The sequence below is a fragment of the Schistocerca gregaria genome, chromosome X (assembly GCF_023897955.1).
Source record: "Schistocerca gregaria isolate iqSchGreg1 chromosome X, iqSchGreg1.2, whole genome shotgun sequence".
Lineage (NCBI taxonomy): Eukaryota > Metazoa > Arthropoda > Insecta > Orthoptera > Acrididae > Schistocerca > Schistocerca gregaria.
Window position 1 is genome coordinate 504027390 of NC_064931.1, and position 20716 is coordinate 504048105.

The 20716-nt window shown below is 37.7% G+C and overlaps 1 protein-coding gene across 4 annotated transcripts in view; it reads left to right on the forward strand.

The window, feature by feature from the left end:
* Positions 1-20716, forward strand: part of LOC126297705 (protein unc-79 homolog) — an 810295-nt gene that overhangs the window by 453070 nt on the left and 336509 nt on the right. For all 4 annotated transcript variants that reach the window (XM_049988834.1, XM_049988837.1, XM_049988836.1 and 1 more), the window contains exon 31: positions 14937-15041. In XM_049988834.1, coding sequence (XP_049844791.1) covers positions 14937-15041 — 105 coding nt within the window. The remainder of the gene's footprint in view (positions 1-14936; positions 15042-20716) is intronic.

The window sequence follows — 20716 nt, forward strand, 5'->3', positions numbered from 1 at the left end:
TGCATCCGTGCGTCGCTGCGGTCCGGTCCCAGGTCGACGGGCACGTGCACCTTCCGCCGACCACTGACTACAACATCGATGTACTGTGGAGACCTCACGCCCCACCTGTTGAGCAATTCGGCGGTACGTCCACCCGGCCTCCCGCATGCCCACTATACGCCCTCGCTCAAAGTCCGTCAACTGCACATACGGTTCACGTCCACGCTGTCGCGGCATGCTACCAGTGTTAAAGACTGCGATGGAGCTCCGTATGCCACGGCAAACTGGCTGACACTGACGGCAGCAGTGCACAAATTCTGCGCAGCTAGCGCCATTCGACGGCCAACACCACGGTTCCTGGTGTGTCCGCTGTGCCGTGCGTGTGATCATTGCTTGTACAGCCCTCTCGCAGTGTCCGGAGCAAGTATGGTGGGTCTGACACACCGGTGTCAATGTGTTCTTTTTTCCATTTCCAGGAGTGTATTTAAGAATGTCTGTCTGTTGTAAGTCTTAAATTCTTAGCTGTCTCCAGATTCACTCACTTTGGAGCAGGTGATCTGCCAGCATGTCTTCTGTAGCTATTAGTCTAAAACTCACTAAGTGCAGCTCCTCCATTAAACCAATATTTAAGACTAACTATGAAATATTTTCATCAGCTTGCAATTTATCCAGCATAAACATCAAGTTATGTGTCTTAATATACATCTGTAATAAAAGATCATAGCTTTTCATCAAGTTGTTAATATACTAATGCCTTAATATACTTATTTTATTAAATACTCTTGTTTTATTATCAATTCTGTTGTCTTGAAACAAGGTAAATACATTTAAAGCTATATGTTCACGCAATGTGTCCACATGGCCACTCTAGCCTGTCAGGTGACTGGCCACTACGCCTGGTTGGACACTATTATACTAAATGTTATCTGAATATGAAATTACAAAGTCAAAAAAATTCATAAATATGTGGTTTCAAAGGCTAAAAAATATGACATTTTACCATCATTACAGATATTTACTGTCACAATATATATTTTTTAATAGATGCAAAGGAATATGTCACTTCACGTAGACCAGATGCAGAGAAAATGATAAACATTTCACTGCAGAGGAGTGCTTGCAGTTGACACCACAGAATTCACTGACAAAACCAATTGCATCTGTTTGAAGAATTTTAAATGTTTTCCATGAGGCTGCAGCACCCTCTAAGTGAATAAAACTTAGTGGCAACATTACCCACATGACAAAGATAGCCATCCTTACTATGCATATAAAACTAATAAGAGGGATAGATAAAATTTCGTGATATTTACATAAACAATACAGAGTTACATATAATGTCGAAATCATATATGAAGGAACCTGTCAACAAACCCTTTGATGCTGAGTATTTGTACTTTCTAGTATCCTCTGCTGTTACACCCTAGTGTGGTAGTAGTTGGTCAGAACTTTGTCAATTAAATTTGATTCCTCAACACTCTTTTACTGAGTAGTATGCTTTTTTTTATTAAACTATTTTGTTAAAATAATTTTAAATGTACTGTAGAGAACAGAATGGGTGGTTTCTGCAAGTATGTTTAAAAATCTGAGGTAGTATAGAAGAAATCAATTGATTGTCCAGGTCTTGCATTGTTTTTGTATATTGACATCCTAAGGTTACATTTATTTAAATTCCCTTTAACACTGAGGAACAACTGTACACATACAGGCTAGGGACTGTCATAATATTAAATTTGCTAAACAAAAACAATTTTTGAGTCGGGCATTTATCCAATACAAGAATTCCATAGGTAAGAAAGGAGTGGAAAAATGCAAAATATGGTTACACATGTTGCATTTTGCTCACGTTATTGCTCAATTTGTACCACAGATAAGTCTCTCAAGACAGCTTAAAGCAAAAAAATTTTCTGTGAAATTCACCCAGCAGCATTTTTGATCTATGTAGAAATCTAATAGTTTAACTATTTTGCAATCTTCATTGGAGGCACTTTAATTATAAACAGCTTCTTCAGTTTCACAATCATTAGTAAGGGAACAGTTTGTCCATAACCAATTGGTACATCTATCCATTGCTACATGTAAGTTATGTAACAGCTCCTCTAGACCATAAGAGTGTGTAATTAATGTTGTATCATCTGTATACGACACTGCCAAATTATTAATACAGACTGTGAACAGGGAAGGGCCAAGTATTGAACCCTGTGCCTTTTGTAACGTGTAAGTAGTCTGAGCCTTGACTGTTTGTAGTTACTAAATGTTATCTATGACTTTGAAAGATGAGGTCTGAAACCGTTTTGTTAGGAGCTAAGTAGGATATTTTGTCTGAAATATTGGTTCATCTGTTTGTGCATATGACATTTTATTCTTTTTTATATTACTTGTATGGGAAAAATTCTTACATTATCACACATTGAGGAAGGATACATCACTAGCTGGTGCTACTTTTAGGTACTATTTTAGGTGAACACAACTGTGACTGCATTTTTTGATCTGGCGTACTGCCAATTTTCTTGAATCAGATTGAGTGTCCATATGTTGTGGTATCTCAGTTGACTCAGCTACAGCTCTACATTATCATATTGCATTGGTTTTCTTATTTTGATTTATCGTTAACAATATTTTTAATAACATTACATGGAAATTATGGAAACATACTACACCAAAAAATAGTGATTTTCTACTTTTGGTTTTGCATTAGGCTTCATTTTGTGCCATTACCGAGCTCTGTGCAGTAAATACAATGAAAGTTATTAATTTTTGTAATTTACAACAATATAAATATATTTATACACTCCTCTACATTGAAATAGTTTTTTGTTTTCTCTACGTCCAACATAAGAGAAGAGACAAAGTCCTTTGCATGTATTAAAAAATATATATTGTGCTGCAAGGTTTAGCATAGGCATATCTGTTTCATCTCAATGAGACCTTTTATTTGATATCCTTAGTACTTACATAGCTATAGTGCTTCATGCATTGTCTGTTGTGACTGCAGTTTTAAAATATACATTAGGGAGCTGTATACTTCCACAGTGGGTAAAGAGGCCTGCAGACCACACTGCATGTTTCTGGGCGAACTCAGTTACATCCTATCTTTTTATGTTGACAAACATGTATATTGGAAAATTACTTTGGACAGCATCATGACAAATACTGTCACTTGCAGGCCAAGCAGTGAGCTACATCCTCACTTCTTATGCCTGCCTTCTGCTAAACACTTCACAGTGCATGCTGGGTGATCATGGCTCCTTTTACACTCATAAATATGCTTGTGTGTGAGATACCACATGGTGCACATAGAGGCATTCCATAACAACCTCTCATCATAATAATGCTCATTGAAGTGCTTCTTTATTATTTTTATTCACTTGTTAGGTCATTTATATGCACTGGTCCTTTTTTAGTGTTGCTGAAGATACTGTGAAGCAGCTTGTCTAATGAAACTCTGAGGCTAGCTACACTCCTGGAAATGGAAAAAAGAACACATTGACACTGGTGTGTCAGACCCACCATACTTGCTCCGGACACTGCGAGAGGGCTGTACAAGCAATGATCACACGCACGGCACAGCGGACACACCAGGAACCGCGGTGTTGGCCGTCGAATGGCGCTAGCTGCGCAGCATTTGTGCACCGCCGCCATCAGTGTCAGCCAGTTTGCCGTGGCATACTGAGCTTCATCGCAGTCTTTAACACTGGTAGCATGCCGCGGCGTGGACGTGAACCATATGTGCAGTTGACGGACTTTGAGCGAGGGCGTATAGTGGGCATGCGGGAGGCCGGGTGGACGTACCGCCGAATTGCTCAACACGTGGGGCGTGAGGTCTCCACAGTACATCGATGTTGTCGCCAGTGGTCGGCGGAAGGTGCACATTCCCGTCGACCTGGGACCAAACCGCAGCAACGCACGGATGCACGCCAAGACCGTAGGATCGCACTGTTGCCTGTGTCTATGTGCGTGTGGTTCTGTCAGTGTGATCATGTGATGTATCTGACCCCAGGAATGTGTCAATAAAGTTTCCCCTTCCTGGGACAATGAATTCACAGTGTTCTTATTTCAATTTCCAGGAGTGTATTTCTGCGAGCACCGTTTCAAAGAAGTCATATTTTTCTACAACATACATACTCTCAGACTGCAAGGCCTGAGATGCTATACTGATTTTTCTAATACTTTGTATGGAATCACTGTAAAGACAGCAAAACTGTTTTCTTCACTTTCCTTTTTAAGATTTGTTTCTAGAGTTCCATCATTATATATGCTCATAAACTATTAGGTGGACAATAAATTTTACAATGTTAAAAAGTTCTTATTAAATTGAATTTGTGTACCCAATTCTTTTAAATCAGAGGCATTAGAGAGTGTAGTTAATATGGCTACTTCCTAGGAAATATGTAGCATGGAAAGTATTAGATGTGTATATTACACACATTCAAAGTGTTCACAGTGTAATCCTACAGGGTTATATAATACAAAATTCGGTTCAGTTTTTATGGTTAGTTTATGAGATTCTTTTCAAAGTAAGTGTGATAAATAGTATTATGTGCATTTTTGGACAGACTCCTTAGTAGCTTGATACCAAAGTACTGAAGTCCTTTATCAAGGATTGCCTGTCAGAAGGATAATCTTCATACCTTGTTCTTCCTTTGTGTCTTGTGGGTGTGTAAACTAGCATTTGTAATCCACTCTGAACTATCTTTTGGCTGAAACTTCCTGGCAGATTAAAACTGTGTGCCCAACCGCGACTCGAATTCGGGACCTTTGCCTTTCACGGGCAAGTGCTCTACCAACTGAGCTACCGAAGCACGACTCACGCCCGGTACCCACAGCTTTACTTCTGCCGGTACCTCGTCTCCTACCTTCCAAACCTTACAGAAGCTCTCCTGCGAACCATGCAGAACTAGCACTCCTGAAAGAAAGGATATTGCGGAGACATGGCTTAGCCACAGCCTGGGGGATGTTTCCAGAATGAGATTTTCACTCTGCAGCAGAGTGTGCACTGATATGAAACTTCCTGGCAGATTAAAACTGTGTACCCGACCGAGACTCGAACTCGGGACCTTTGCCTTTCGTGGGCAAGTGCTCTACAAACTGAGCTACCGAAGCACGACTCACGACCGGTACCCACAGTTTTACTTCTGCCAGTACCTCGTCTCCTACCTTCCAAACTTTACAGAAGCTGTCCTGCGAACCATGCAGAACTAGCACTCCTGAAAGAAAGGATATTGCGGAGACATGGCTTAGCCACAGCCTGGGGGATGTTTCCAGAATGAGATTTTCACTCTGCAGCGAAGTACCATGGGTACCGGGCGTGAGTCGTGCTTTGGTAGCTCAGTTGGTAGAGCACTTGCCCGCGAAAGGCAAAGGTCCCGAGTTCGAGTCTCGGTCGGGCACTCAGTTTTAATCTGCCAGGAAGTTTCATATCAGCGCACACTCCCCTGCAGAGTGAAAATCTCATTCTGGAAACATCCCCCAGGCTGTGGCTAAGCCATGTCTCCGCAATATCCTTTCTTTCAGGAGTGCTAGTTCTGCATGTTTCGCAAGACAGCTTCTGTAAAGTTTGGAAGGTAGGAGACGAGGTACTGGCAGAAGTAAAGCTGTGGGTACCGGGCGTGAGTCGTGCTTCGGTAGCTCAGTTGGTAGAGCACTTGCCCGCGAAAGGCAAATGTCCCGAGTTCGAGTCTCGGTCGGGCACTCAGTTTTAATCTGCCAGGAAGTTTCATATCAGCGCACACTCCCCTGCAGAGTGAAAATCTCATTCTGGAAACATCCCCCAGGCTGTGGCTAAGCCATGTCTCCGCAATATCCTTTCTTTCAGGAGTGCTAGTTCTGCATGTTTCGCAGGACAGCTTCTGTAAAGTTTGGAAGGTAGGAGACGAGGTACTGGCAGAAGTAAAGCTGTGGGTACCGGGCGTGAGTCGTGCTTCGGTAGCTCAGTTGGTAGAGCACTTGCCCACGAAACGCAAAGGTCCCGAGTTCGAGTCTCGGTCGGGTACACAGTTTTAATCTGCCAGGAAGTTTCATATCAGTGCACACTCTGCTGCAGAGTGAAAATCTCATTCTGGAAACATCCCCCAGGCTGTGGCTAAGCCATGTCTCTGCAATATCCATTCTTTCAAGAGTGCTAGTTCTGCATGGTTCGCAGGAGAGCCTCTGTAAAGTTTGGAAGGTAGGAGACGAGGTACTGGCAGAAGTAAAGCTGTGGGTACCGGGCGTGAGTCGTGCTTCGGTAGCTCAGTTGGTAGAGCACTTGCCCGCGAAAGGCAAAGGTCCCGAGTTCGAGTTTCGGTTGGGCACACAGTTTTAATCTGCCAGGAAGTTTCATATCAGCGCACACTCCGCTGCAGAGTGAAAATCTTATTCTGGTATCTTTTGGTTTTTTTTTAGGTATACACAAGGGTAAGTCATTTATTATCTGCAATTTAGATATATTTTTGTTTATTTTGGTAGTACTGTCATCTCATGTTGATGACAAATGCTTTGTTTATTTGTTGTTATATCTTTGCAATTTTAAAGCTGCTAGTTTAGTTTTGTTATCACTGTCATGCTGTTAATCATGGCTGCTCTGCTGTCTATTTGCACCAAAGAAGAGCAATGTTCAGTGATCCATTTTTTGTGGTTGGAAGGTGTATCAGGGGCCAAAATTCATTGAAGACTTTTGGTACAGTATGGAAACAGTGTTTTGCCACAATGGAGTCTCTAGGAATGGATTGAAAAATTGTGAAATGGCCACACAAGTGTTATGCATGATGGAGCCGAATGACTGTTTACTGACACAAGTGAAGAAACCATTGAATGTTCAAGTGAAATGATTCTCTTAGACAGACTATTAACTATTGATGAAGTGGCACATTGTCTGCAGATTAGTCACAGTTCTGCATAGGAAATATCCACAACAGACTTGGGTTTCATAAAGGTTATGCAAGATGAGTCCCAAAATGACTTACACAGTTTCATAAACAAATGCACTTGGACATCTGCAAAAACATTTGTATCACTATGGTAATGAAGGGGACCATTTCTTAGAAAGGATCATTACTGGTGACAAAACATGGATCCATAATTACTAGCTGAAGAGTAAATGGCAGAGTATGGAATGGAAACATCCAAAGTTGCCATGCAAGAAAAAGTTCAAGACCCAATCGTCTGCAGGAAAACTAATGCTTACAATGTTTTGGGATGCACAAGGTCCAGTACTGGAAGATTATGGGGAAAGGGGAACAACAATAAACAGTGTACATTACAGTGAGATGCTTCCTGCCAGCGTGCAATTCGAAGCAAATCCCAAGGATTGCTGTCAAAAGGTGTTGTGTGGTTGCACGACAATGCCTCTCTGCGTGTTGCTGCCCACAGTGCTGAAACGCTCCAGAAACTCAAATTTGAAGTACTGGATCCTCCTCCACATAGTCCTGATCTTGCCCATTCTGACTATCATTTGTTTGCTCCACTCAAATAGAGAATTAAGGGGCCATCAATTTGCCTCAGACTAACCAGCGAAATATGTCGTGCATTCCTGTCTTGCAGCTCAACAGAGAACCTTCTTTTATGAGGGCATTAGGAACACTGTACAACGATGGACCAAGTTTGTTGAAACACAAGGAGACTATGTCGAAAAATGATGTTCTTGTAAGTTTCCTATTTGATTACAATAAAATTTTATAACTACATTGTGGATGATAATTGACTTGTTTCATAAGTCCTTCTGCTTAAAATGATCCTAACTGTGTACTGTTTTTCATCCCATTGTGAGCACATTTTTTGTTTCCTGAATGTTGAGTTTCCTTCACTGTCATTCCATACTGCAGACATATAGAGTTATTCTAAATGATGGACCCATTTTCAAAAATTCATATGTATTCATGTATAAATCCAAAATGAACAAGTTTTATACCAATGAAAAGAGGAAGTTTCAAAGTTTTTGCCATGCGATGGTGTGCTGGAGGTGATGGTTTCAGAGGCAGCCACTAGAGTTTGCCCAACAATAGGGCCGTCATTCCATTTCACTGCCAGCTGTGAATGAGACATCAACTGTGGAGCACAAGGTTATCTGCTTTCTTGAGTTCATGAAAAGTGAGTGGCAAATTGCAGTGCAGCAGGCATTTTGTACCAAATTCGGTATCCTACCACCAACTCACAAAAGCATTGGTTTAATGAATTTCAACAGTCTGGGAGCGTGTGCAAAGGAAAAAGCACAGGCTGACCATGTGTGTCAGAGGATGATGTCTGATCGATTCAAGAAAGTTTTGTGCGCAGTCACAGTAAGTCTACCAATGAAGCCAGTCAAGAACTTGAAATACCCCAACCAACTGTATGGGAAGTTCTGATATGGAATTTGCTGTACAAACCCTACCAATTGCAACTTTTTCATTCTCCCAACCCCAATGACAAAAGAGAAGCGTTTTGCGTTTTGTGGTTATATGCTAACAAAGATGGAGGATGATGCATTTCTACAACATATAAATTTTAGCAATGAAGCAACTTTCCACCTTAGTAGAAAAGTCAACAGACACAACGTTCACATATGAGGTTTGTAAAATCCACATTCACCATTGCAACATGAAAACAATCAATGAAGATCAACATGTTCTGTACCATATCCCGTACAAAAGTTTATGTACCATTTTTCTCTGTGGAAAGAACTGTATGGAATCACATACCTGGACATGTTGGAACAGTGGCTGCTCCCTTAAATTGTGTAAGATTCCCAGGACTTCATTTTCCAACAGGATGGAGCTCTGCTCCATTGGCACTGTTATGCACAAGGCCTTTTGAATGACTCCCTTCCTCAACAAGTCGCAACGATACTTGAGGACCTGGCTTTGCACTTCTGACCACCAAGATCTCCTGATCTCTCACCCTTTGACTTTTTCTTATTGGGTTATGTGACTGAAGCTGTTTACATCCTGCCTCTAGCAAATACTCTGAATGCTCTGCAGAACCAGATCACTGCTGCCATGCTCTCAATAACAGCAGATACTCTTTCACTTGTGCGGGACAAATTTGCCTACCACATCAATGTTTGCCATGCAGCCAACAGTGGCCACATTGAACATTTATAACGTTTATGACATTTCTCAATTTTAAATAATTATTAAACCTAATGAATTACAAATTATTAGATTTCTTAATTTGATATCAAACATTATGAAAGGAAACTTTGAAACTTCCTTTTTTTATTGGTATAGAGCTTTTTCATTTTGTATTTGTATTTGAATAAATACGAAGTATTGAAAATGGGTCCATCATTTAGAATAACCCTGTATTTCAAAGAGCCCATGGAATATTGTGCATGGAAGCTGTTTGTTGATATATTGGGATACCTGCTTATAGTTAGTTAGTTATATTACTTGTTCCATGGATCATGAACACGATTCTTTCGTAATGATGTGGAACGTGTCAAAGTACAAAAGATTCATTTATCCCAAATAATCTTTGTTAGTCTTATATACGGTACAATTGTTAATACTTACTGTATTTCTTTAGCCTATGTCTAAAAATTCCTCTATGGAGTAGAAGGAGTTGTCATTCAGGAATTCCCTTAACTTACTTTTGAATGCCGATTGGTTGTCTGTCAGACTTTTGATATTGTTTGGCAAGTGACCAAAAATCTTTGTGGCAGTGTAATTCACCCCCTTTTGTGCCAATGTCAAATTCAATGAACGGTAGTGAAGGTCACCCTGTCTCCTAGTATTGTAGCTGTGGACTGTGCTATTAATTCTGAAGTGATCTGGGTTACTAACAACAAATTTCATTAGGCTGTATATATATTGTGAAGCTACTGGCAATATCCCTAATTCTTTAAATAATTGTCTACAAGATGATCTTGGATGAGCCCCAGACATTATTCTGATAACACGTTTTTGTGCAATAAATACGTTCTTTCTTAGTGATGAATTGCCCCAAAAGATGATTCCGTAAGAAAGCAATGAATGAAAATATGCATGGTAAGCTAACTTACTGATATGCTTGTCTCCAAAATTTGCAATGACACTAATAGCATAGGTAGCTGAGCTCAATCGTTTCAGTAGATTGTCAATGTGTGTCTTCCAGTTTAAATTCTGATCAATACAGACACCCAGAAATTTTGAACAATCTGCTTTAGCTAAAGATTTTCCCCCACACTCTATATTTATTTCCAGTGTTATGCCTTTCCCTGTACTGAACTGTATGTACAGTGTTTTTTCAAAGTTCAATGAAAGTCCATTTGCGGAAAACCACCTAATAACTCTTTCAAAAACATTATTTGCATTTTCCTCAGCTGATTCTTGCTTTTTGGGTTTGATTAGAATACTTGTGTCATCTGCAAAGAGAACCAAGTTTGCATCTTCATGAATATAATTAGGCAAGTCATTAACATATATTAAAAACAATAAAGGCCCCAAGACAGAACCCTGTGGTACCCCATTCTTGATACATCCCCAGTCTGAATAATCTGATGCCCTTTGTGTACTATGTGGGTTTACTGTTTCAACCTTCTGCATTCTACCAGTTAAATATGAAGTGAACCATCTGTGTACTGAACCATTCATTCCGTAGTACTTCAGCTTATCTAAGAGGATTTCATGATCCACACAATCAAAAGCCTTAGAGAGATCACAGAAAATCCCAATTGGTGATGTTCTACTATCCAGAGCATTTAAAATTTGATCAGTGAAAGCATGTATAGCACTATCTGTTGAAACACCTTTCTGAAAACCGAACTGACATTTTGTTAAAACGTTATTCCCACTGATGTGTAAAGTTACTCTTGAGTACATTACTTTTTCAAACACTTTTGAGAAGGATGTCGGAAGTGAAATAGGACGATAATTGTTGACGTCTGTCTTGTCACCTTTTTTATACAAGGGTTTAGCTATGGCATATTTCAATCTGTCAGGAAATATTCCCTGATTCAATGAGCTATTACATATGTGGCTAAGAACTCGACTTATCAGGTGTGGACAAGATTTTAGTATTCTATTGGAGATACCATCAGTTCCATGTGAGTTTTTATTCTTAAGTGAATTTATTATTTTCTTAATTTCAGACGGTGAGGTGGGTAGGATTTCAATTTCATTTGTTTGCACCGGGAATGCCTCTTTCATATAGAGTTCTGCCCTATCTGGTGAGCAGCTAGTGCCTATATTTTCCACTACATTTATAAAATGATTATTAAAAATATTTTCAACCTGTGATTTTTCATTTATAAGCTTTTCATTGTGCTTAACAGTAATACTGTTGTCCAGTGACCTTGGTTGCCCTGTTTCCCTTTTAATGATATTCCATATTGTTTTAACTTATGGTGGAGCTGTGTTTCTTACAGACAGAATTAATATGATGTTCCCATTTCAACCCACTGTCCACAGTGATACCTAAGAATGTAATTGATTCTGCTCCTTCCAGCCTTATTTGATCTATCTCTAACTCTATATGCTCAGATCTCTCTCACTAATATTGAACATAAGTACAGAGATATATGTTGTTTCCTCAAGTTGTTCCTCATTTTTGGTCACTATTCAATATTGTCATGTCACCTGTGCATAGAATTTTCTTCTCTTTCTCTTGTACACCTTTGTTGTTTAAAAACAGATTAAACAGCAATGTCCAAAATACAAAACTTTGTGGCACTCTGTTTTTAATGGCTTTTGTTTATGACTGGTATGTGTTCCCAATTGATTCATTCTGTTTCCTGTTTCATGAGTGTATTATATCCACTCTCCTGCTTGTTTTCAAATGCCTTAGTTTTCTAATGTGGCATCAAAATTACAATCATTGTATGTTCAAATAATGAATATGGTGTTCTTGACCTTTACTGTGGCATGAAATATAACTTAATTTGAAAGGACAATGATGAATCACTTTACAAGGGCTACAAAGCAGGAATCCAGAATTAAATAAATAATAGTTAAATGGTGAAAGCAATATCATTTACATTATTCTGCAAGACTGTGGCTTCTAAGAATTAAAAAAAATAATGTAGTCTATGTGTTCTGAGAACTGCATTAAGGTTTTCTTGACCTGCTTTTCACTGATCTTATGGATTTTCTTAAGATACAAATTTCATTCTAGTCTCTGCAGAATTTTTACTTTGAACATAATTCTAATTCACATCATGACTTCTTATTAACTTATATTTGATGCTGTGCAGCTTGATGTGGGACATGATGTCACTTTTTTTAAAATTCCCCAGTGCAGTTTGATCAGCGTTGATTACAGTCAACAGTGCAGAAATCATTCATTGTTGGATTACAGGCCACTGGCACATTTTCTATTCATATTGAAGAGCCATGTATCATTGAGATCTCTTCCTCTTTCAGACTTAAATTATTGACATGTGTAGCAGCCTCTGTCACCTCTCTCTACAACCTATAATAATACATCCATTTCCTACCATGTATGTCGCCAGTCTTTATCAAATGAACATCAAGTAAATTGTTACTCTTTGTATTTTATGTAACAAACTGCTTGTAAACCCCTTACAAGGTCTCCAGTCTGCTATTAGTTCATTCCTTTCCTGTAAGTTTGCTATTCATATCAATGCTCTCCCACCTTGTTTAGGTCTCCTGCAGTTTCCACACTTCTTCGCTACATGTCAGCAAGTCTTACAATCAAAAAGTTTTTAAACTCTATTGCTATCCCATTCCTGATTCACCTTCTATATGGATCTTAAGGCTTAATAAGCCTATGACACAACTTCAATAGGGGATGGTATGTACCCAGAGGTGCAGATGACAAGTCTTTTCCCTGTGTCTTCCACAAAGAAATGAAAAGGATTATGAACAGCAATGAGATAAAGATGAGTTAGGATATTGCATTCACTGGATGGGGAGCAGAATGTTAGCTGTTTTGGGAGGGTGTGGATGGAAGGGGAATTCAGTGTTTAGAGAAGAATAGCCTTCAACTCAAAGCAAGACGAAAGTTAGCCACAGTTCCAGAAAAAGGATTTTATTGAGTTCATTCAGTGACATTGGATGGTGGTATAAGATCAGTCCCATGACCAGTTTGTGTCAGTAATTGGTATCTTAGTACTACAAGAAGAAACAGTGCCTTGAGGGAGAAAGTGGACTTGCAGTTTGCATTCATTCATATGATTAAAAATTCCAATTATTCATATGTTCAAAATAGTGTTTATAAATACTATTATACTAAAAACAAAACTTTTGTATCAAAGAGTTGTAAATTCCAATACATGCTGTGATGGGTGGACTTTTTTAAAGAAAAAACTAGTGCTGTGAAATAAGAAATGTCTACTGACTGATGTAAGTAGTGATGTGTCAGCATAAAGTAAAGTTAATGGAATGTGCTTTCTGGGATTTGGATATATATGAACCAAAATTTCCTGTCTGTCAGTTGAAAGATGTTGAAGATTGTAGTTGTTACTGTGGTGACAAAATTCTCTGCTCTGGATCTTTTGTCATCAACACATCTCAAAAAACAGCACAGAAGACAAACTAAGTGCAGTCATTTAAAGTACTATTCTTAAAAAATCTGTCCCAAAAAACAGGTATCCAATGAATTGAAGTTTTAGTTTAAGAAAATAAACTTGATTTAAATGGTTCATTGTAAGTGGATTCTAGTATATATATTAGTTACATCTAAAGGCTATAGAATAGACAAAACATTTGTAATACCTTTCTTCATTGTTATAATCAATAAAGCACAGCTTATATACATTTTCAATTATGACCAATTTTAGGGGGGGGGGGGAGGAGAAAACAGAGAGCAACCAGACTTAAAAGGAAATTTTTAATTAATTTTCACTAATGAAAACAAGCTTTTATTTTAAAGATTTTGAAAATTCATTACTTGAAGCTATTGAACAAGAATTTGTTCATTTATTTTGACCAAATGTCCTAACTATGTATGTGTAATTTTTCACTGTGCTCACCTTAATAAATACATACAACATTTCAGTTCAGTAGTATGACAGAAAGTGGAAATAGGCCCACATGACCACCAAGTTTCATAAGTTCTGTCCTGTTGCACTAACTCTTATTTAACATATTAACAAATGTTCCGTTTTCACTGCACAATGATTTCATTACCTTACACAGCAGAAAATGGGAACCTATTTAATATTTCAATCACTGATCTAGTGCATGCTGCGGGCCCATCTGAAAAGAAGCTTTTAGAATTACTACCTTATTTAACAGCAAACTATGTCAATAATTTCTTTGGTTGAATATGTAATTGTGATGATTTGTACTTCCATCCTCATTATGTTTTGTAACCATGAGACATTTTTCTTTTTTCATACGTTTCAAATGCATTTGTGAGAATGACCATTTGATATTCTGGAAAGTTTGAAAATAGTTGGAATTGACAAAATAAATGTTGTTTTCATAGAAAACATTAGGCACTGCTGAAAAACTGAGGTGAAGCCTCTTGTAGCATATAAGCTTCAAGAGAATTTATAATTGCACTCAGTTTGATGAACTTCTGTAACAGTGTTATTAAAGTGTGACAAAGTGGCATCGGTAATTATTTCATAAAATTTGCTTTTTCATTCAAATCAAGACTGATTTCAGACCCATATCTCTTGTACAGATTTCTACATTCTTATATTATTAAATATGGGTACAATATATGTGTTACTAATGGCATGTCATCTGCTGTTCTGCTGTGTAGGAGATAGTTTTATCATTAGAGGCCATTTCAATGGATAAAAATTGGTAAAACTGATTAGAAAGCCACTCTTTCTTTATGTGCTTCAGATTAATAATTTACAGACAAGAAAATTTATTACCCTATTGTAAATAATAAACACTCCAGATTTTGACTCTACAGTCCTACTTTGCTTGCTCAACTTTTCTCAAAACATAGTGCCCAAATAGTATTATACAGTGACATTGTGTTGTACAAAATTGAGAGGACAGTTAGGAAAATTTACAACAATTGCCCTCTCATATTTCAATATGATGAAATCTAACTCTTAACTGTAAAAATATACGTAACAATTTGTATGTGCCTTCTGCATCCAGGGATCATCTGAAGAAGAATGTCTACCAGTGGCTGTGGAGAATACAACTGTTTACCATCAGAGGAAAGTTATCACACCAGTAAATAATGGAGGCCAATGTTCTCAGGTAATGTAGCAATAATGTTATAAGCAACTTTTGAAGTATTGTGCACAGAATTACTCAGAAAAGAAGCAGTTTTGTAAGAGATATCCAATATAAGAATACTAATTTCCATAATCTTGGAAGTATATTTATTGGGGCAAAATATTTTGTATTAACTACAATAGTTATAAATATAATGGTAGTATATGTTTTAACATGTTTACCACAAACAGCATATACACCTTTAGGGAGTTTTATAGTTGTGATTCATCATTCAGTGGATGCACATCACTCAAGAAATGTTTCCTGTTATGTTTTGTATCTTTTATAACACAGTTCAGCACTTATTTCTGTCAGCAGAAATCTACAATATACATCTCTTCTGAAACTGGAACTATGTGCTCAGGAAAATTCACATAAGACCTTGAAGAGAGCAGAAAAGGTCAAACCACATCAGGCTAATTAGGTTGAAATTTACTGCATTTTGGGGCCATTGTAGATTTGGTTTTCCTTGTGGAAGGCAGGGATGCCAATGTAGTCATAAGGACAATATGCACAAATCTTTGTATATCCATTCTTGTAGTACAGGGTAACCACACCTGTTGATGTGCACATCATGGGTATTCCCACCATGTGATCCACACCAGTTCAGAGCATAATATGGGCTGTGTCAGTGTGAGTGGGCAGTGCAAAGCAGAGAGCAGAGGTCAGTCTGGTTATTGCTTTAGCTAGCCACCCAGGTCACCTGATCTTTCAGTGTGCAATTACTTTGTGTGAGGAGCCCTCAAGTCTAAGGTGTATTACTACAACCCTCATAGTCTTCAAGAACTACAGCAAAACATTTCAGATGAGACTGCAGCAATCCTAGCAGTCTGCCCTCAGCAACTTCATGACTAGGGCAGAGAAGCATCAAGAGATGAAAGGTGGTCACATTCAGCATCTGGTATAGTCAGGTTAGTAGTGTATTTCCTTTCCTCTGCTATGTTTCTTCATACCCTGGAACTTTGTTCTCTGTGCCACTTTTATTTTTATTTGATCCACCGTGCAGATGGTTACATGGACTTCGACTGTTCAGTGTAAAATGAAAATGAAAACACCTGCTGCTGTCTTTTTTTGCATTTTATTTATTTATGCAACCAGTTTCAGTGTTTGATTACATCATCTTTAGACCCTGGACAACTGTAAACTCGGGGAATCCAGTCTCATGTGCATTCATAACGTGAGTCGACATGAAATAACTCTTGTCCGTAGGTCACTGGTTTACATGACACTGTCACTTCATTCAGTAACTGAGCCATCGGTCTAATGGGACAGTGATACTGGTTGCATGAATAAATTAAATGCAAGAAAGACAGCTGCAGTTGTTTTAATTTTCATTTGATATGCAAAAATTGTTTATGAGTGTTGTGCAGCGGGCTATTTAATTGGTAAATTTTCAAATTTACTCTATTCACAAAGACACTTGAACTGCAGTCACAAACAAATTACACAAATGATGACACATTCGTGCAAGACAACAACTGTTATACCCACCTGTGCCATACACCAAATACTGCACAAGACTGTCATGCTGTACTGCCACTGTTGAGGAAACAATTGATCAGTTTTGTGATCATGTGGCCACCATAAATTGGGAAAAACTAAACAGTAAGTAATTTTCATACAGTTTTCAAATAGTCACAATTACAGAAATATTTCCTTTCATCACATGCCACTAGGCCCATCGGTTGAAGTGTCCACCACAGTAGCTAAGAGGACAGGACACAGGCTTGCCATGCCAGGGGGCCCAGGTTTGATTCCCATCTGGGTTGCAGACTGTCTCCACTTAGGGACTGGGTTTTTGTGTTGTCTTCATCATCATCATTTCATCCTGATCAATGTGCAAGCCTCTGAAGTGGAGGCACCTCAAAAGACTTGCACCGGCAATCAAGTTGTGCCTGCCGGGAGGCTCTCACCACATGACATTTTGTTTCATTTTCATCAGTAGAAGTGGGCTTCTGAATCTGTGTTTGAAAAATGAATTCAGATTAACCAGATATTTGATAACTTCAGCTACTCTTAATTTCGCAATTCCATTTTGTTGACATATGTTCCAGAATTTATGAAAAATGTCTCATCTGCATAAACCACTGTTTACGTGGCATGTTACTGAGTGTTATAAATGTGTAAGAAAAGGGATCAATGAGTGGAGCACATTAACACATAACACAGTAACACATAACAGGAAACAGCATTCACACTAGCTTTTGGGCAGTAGCTCCTTTTCCAGCAATAGTACACTCATCCACACACACAGACACCCAAATGCACACCCCCTAGTCACTGTAATTTTATAAACAACAGTGGCCCTGATCTTTGGGGAACACCTTGAGTATTATTTTGAAACTCTGAATTGTAGTTTACAGACAGTGTCAAGTTACAGAGAAATAATTAAATAGGAGAGAGATCTCCAAGTCTCTAATGCATCATGGTTTTTCCAGTAATATTTTATTGTTTACAGACTCACATGCCTTATGCAGATCAACCAGTGTGTCTTCAGCACATAACTATAATTCAGAATAGGTTTGCATAAAACAGAACTGACTGTTGAGATCTGGACCTTAAATCATGTAGAGACTTAGTTATGATATTATTATTTGACAAATGCATGCATATTTGCTTGTGTGTTTAGTATTCAATTATTTGGAAATACTTGGACCAGAAAAACTGCAAAATAATTTTTAATACAGGGTCAGGCACACTTTGTAGACAGGGAAATAAACACTGTCTTTTCTCAAACATTCTATAAATTGACAATTAACAAAATCCAGTCTCTTAACGATAGAGTGTACTTATACTTCTTTCCAGGTAAAATTTTTAGTATTTTTGCAAATTTTTGGGCTTCTTATTTATAGGAGTTGGGGAACTGGGCCTTACAGAAATAACGAACAAAAGATAAAGATCATCTGGAGTATAATTAACATTGTTTGTAGGTTTTTCACAGTTCTTATATCTACCTAATACAGCTTAACGATTGTCCATGCAGTCATATACTTATTATGGGAGTTTTAAATGTAGCATAATTTCCTATGGATAATCTAAGTTTTCATGTGTATTGCCTTTTGAGACCAATATAAGCTGCTGTATCTATTGGAGGCATCCTCTATATTTTTGGAAGCACTTTTTTTCAAGTTATTCATTCATTCTTTTATTGTTGTTTAGAGCAATATTGGATACATCAATATATATATTTACAATTTACAATTTGAGGGTAAAATACAGTTTCATCATATTACAATAGACGCACACATAATGAATGAAAACAGAGACAAAACAGAACTTCATTAATAATTTAAATGACTATTTACAGGCATCCAATTTCACTTTCTGCTGCAATCTGTGAGTGTTGATCAAACACAAAAAATGACCTGTCTTGCTGACACAGTATGTAGACATTGGTTTAGTAGGGGAAGATGGGGTAAAGTGGCCACTCTGAGGGAAATGGAATTTTCATCAAACTGTGGTTATTGTTAGAAACTTTGTACTTACTCATTTTGACTTTACATCTTACAAGATATCACACCAATTATTTTGAAGTGAAAAAGAAAAATATATATAGAAACTATATAAATTTTTCTGAAGGCTTATATAGTAACAATTTTTCCCAACTGCAGCAGACAGTGTGCCCAGTGTCATCACAATAGGATCCCACATTTGTTATTCTGATTTGGAGACATATATTCTAGGCATCTTGATGCTGTAGTACCTGCAAAAATATCAAGTGGCTGCAGCAGACCATTTTCAACTGAATTTTTGTATTAGGCCAAACATAACAGGAGAGAGATGGGTTTAAATAACATAAATTAATTAATTCCAAACGGTCACAAAGAAATAGAATGAGGAATGATATCATTGTATACAAAATAATTTTGTTTGCTTTATGGAAGCAGTGACAATATCACGAAAAGGAAAGATTGTTACTCATGATATATACATTTCTTGACCAATCACATTGTTTGATATTCTAGAACAGTATAACTCTATGTATATTTGAGGTAACAAGAATAATACAAATGACTTACCTTATGTCAAACAACAGATCTTTCAAGATTTTAAATTGTTTGAATTTGATTTGGAAACTTGGTGATAGCCTACCAATATTGTTTTCTCTCGGTCCCCCCTCCCTCCCCCCCACCCACTGCTGAAGCTTAAAAAAAGAAAAGAAAATTAAAGAAAGAGGTCATATGTTAGGCTATCACTGAAAAAGTCCCACTATATTATAATACAATATCCTTACTAGATAGTATGTTCAAAGGAGGGCAGTACATTTTGTATTATTGCTAATAATAATAATAATAATAATAATAATTGAGAAGTAGGGGAGAGAATGTCATGGACACGATACAGGAGTTGGGGTGAACATGGTTAAAACAAGGCATTTCTCATTGCAGTGGGATCTTCTCATGAAGTTTCAATCACCAACTTTCTCCAGCGAATGTGAAAATATTTTGCTGATGACAATCTACATAGGGAGAAATGATCATAATAAAATAAGGGAAATCAAAGCTCACATAAAAAGATATTGATGTTCATTTTTTCTGTGCACTGTTCAAGAGTGGAATAACAGAGAATTACTGTGAAGTTGGTTCAATGAATCCTTTGCTGGGCATTTAAGTGTGATTTGCAGAGTGCCTATGAAGAAATAAATATAGATAGCAAATGTTGATAAATTAGCCAATAGCACATCTTTAATACAGTATCTACATAAATTATATGGGACATTTTCTTCATTAAAAATACACAACTGCTTACTTTTTTATAGATCTTTGAACATAATATTCGCAACTCATAAACCTGTCTACTGTTAACCCCATAAAATTTTTGGTCTCAATTTGTGTTATCAGTGGATCCCTAAGCCTAACACTTAGTGTGTCTTCATTTGTTATTCTCTTTGGAAATACTTTCATGTAGGTTAGTTTCTTTTTGGATTTATAAATGGTTTGTACTTAAATATTCACTTATTGTTTCTGTGTCAGTGAGAGTTCTTATTTGTAAATCATTTCTTGAGGTACTGTTTACAATGGGTGGTGTATCATCTGCATATATGATTACAGTTTGTTTTACTGATGCTGCCATTAACACTCACATACAGCTAAAACAGAAATGGACTGAGTGTCAAGCTTTGTGCTATACCGTATTTTACTACTTGAAAATCAGAATAAAAATTGTCAGCATGCATTTTAATTCTACATTTTGTTCTCTTTTTACAAATAATTGTATTAGACTGACTGCTTTCCCCTTATTGCATACAAGGTGAATAGTTTCTTATTGATCCACAACTGCACTGCAAACTTATTTATTTCATACCTGTGTTGCTAGAACATGTGCCTTCCCAAGTACAACACAACATGTGGTTCTTGCACGATGGAGCTCCTGTACATTTCAGTCGAAGTGTTCGTACGCTTCTCAACAACAGATTTGGTGACCGATGGATTGGTAGAGGAGGACCAATTCCATGGCCTCCACGCTCTCCTGACCTCAACCCTCTTGACTTTAATTTATGGGAGCATTTGAAAGCTATTACCTACAAAACCCTGGTACCAAATGTAGAGACTCTTCATGCTCTTATTGTGGATGGCTGTGATACAATATGCCATTCTCCAGGGCTGCATCAGCACATCAGGGATTTCATGCGATGGAGGGTGGATGCATGTATCCTC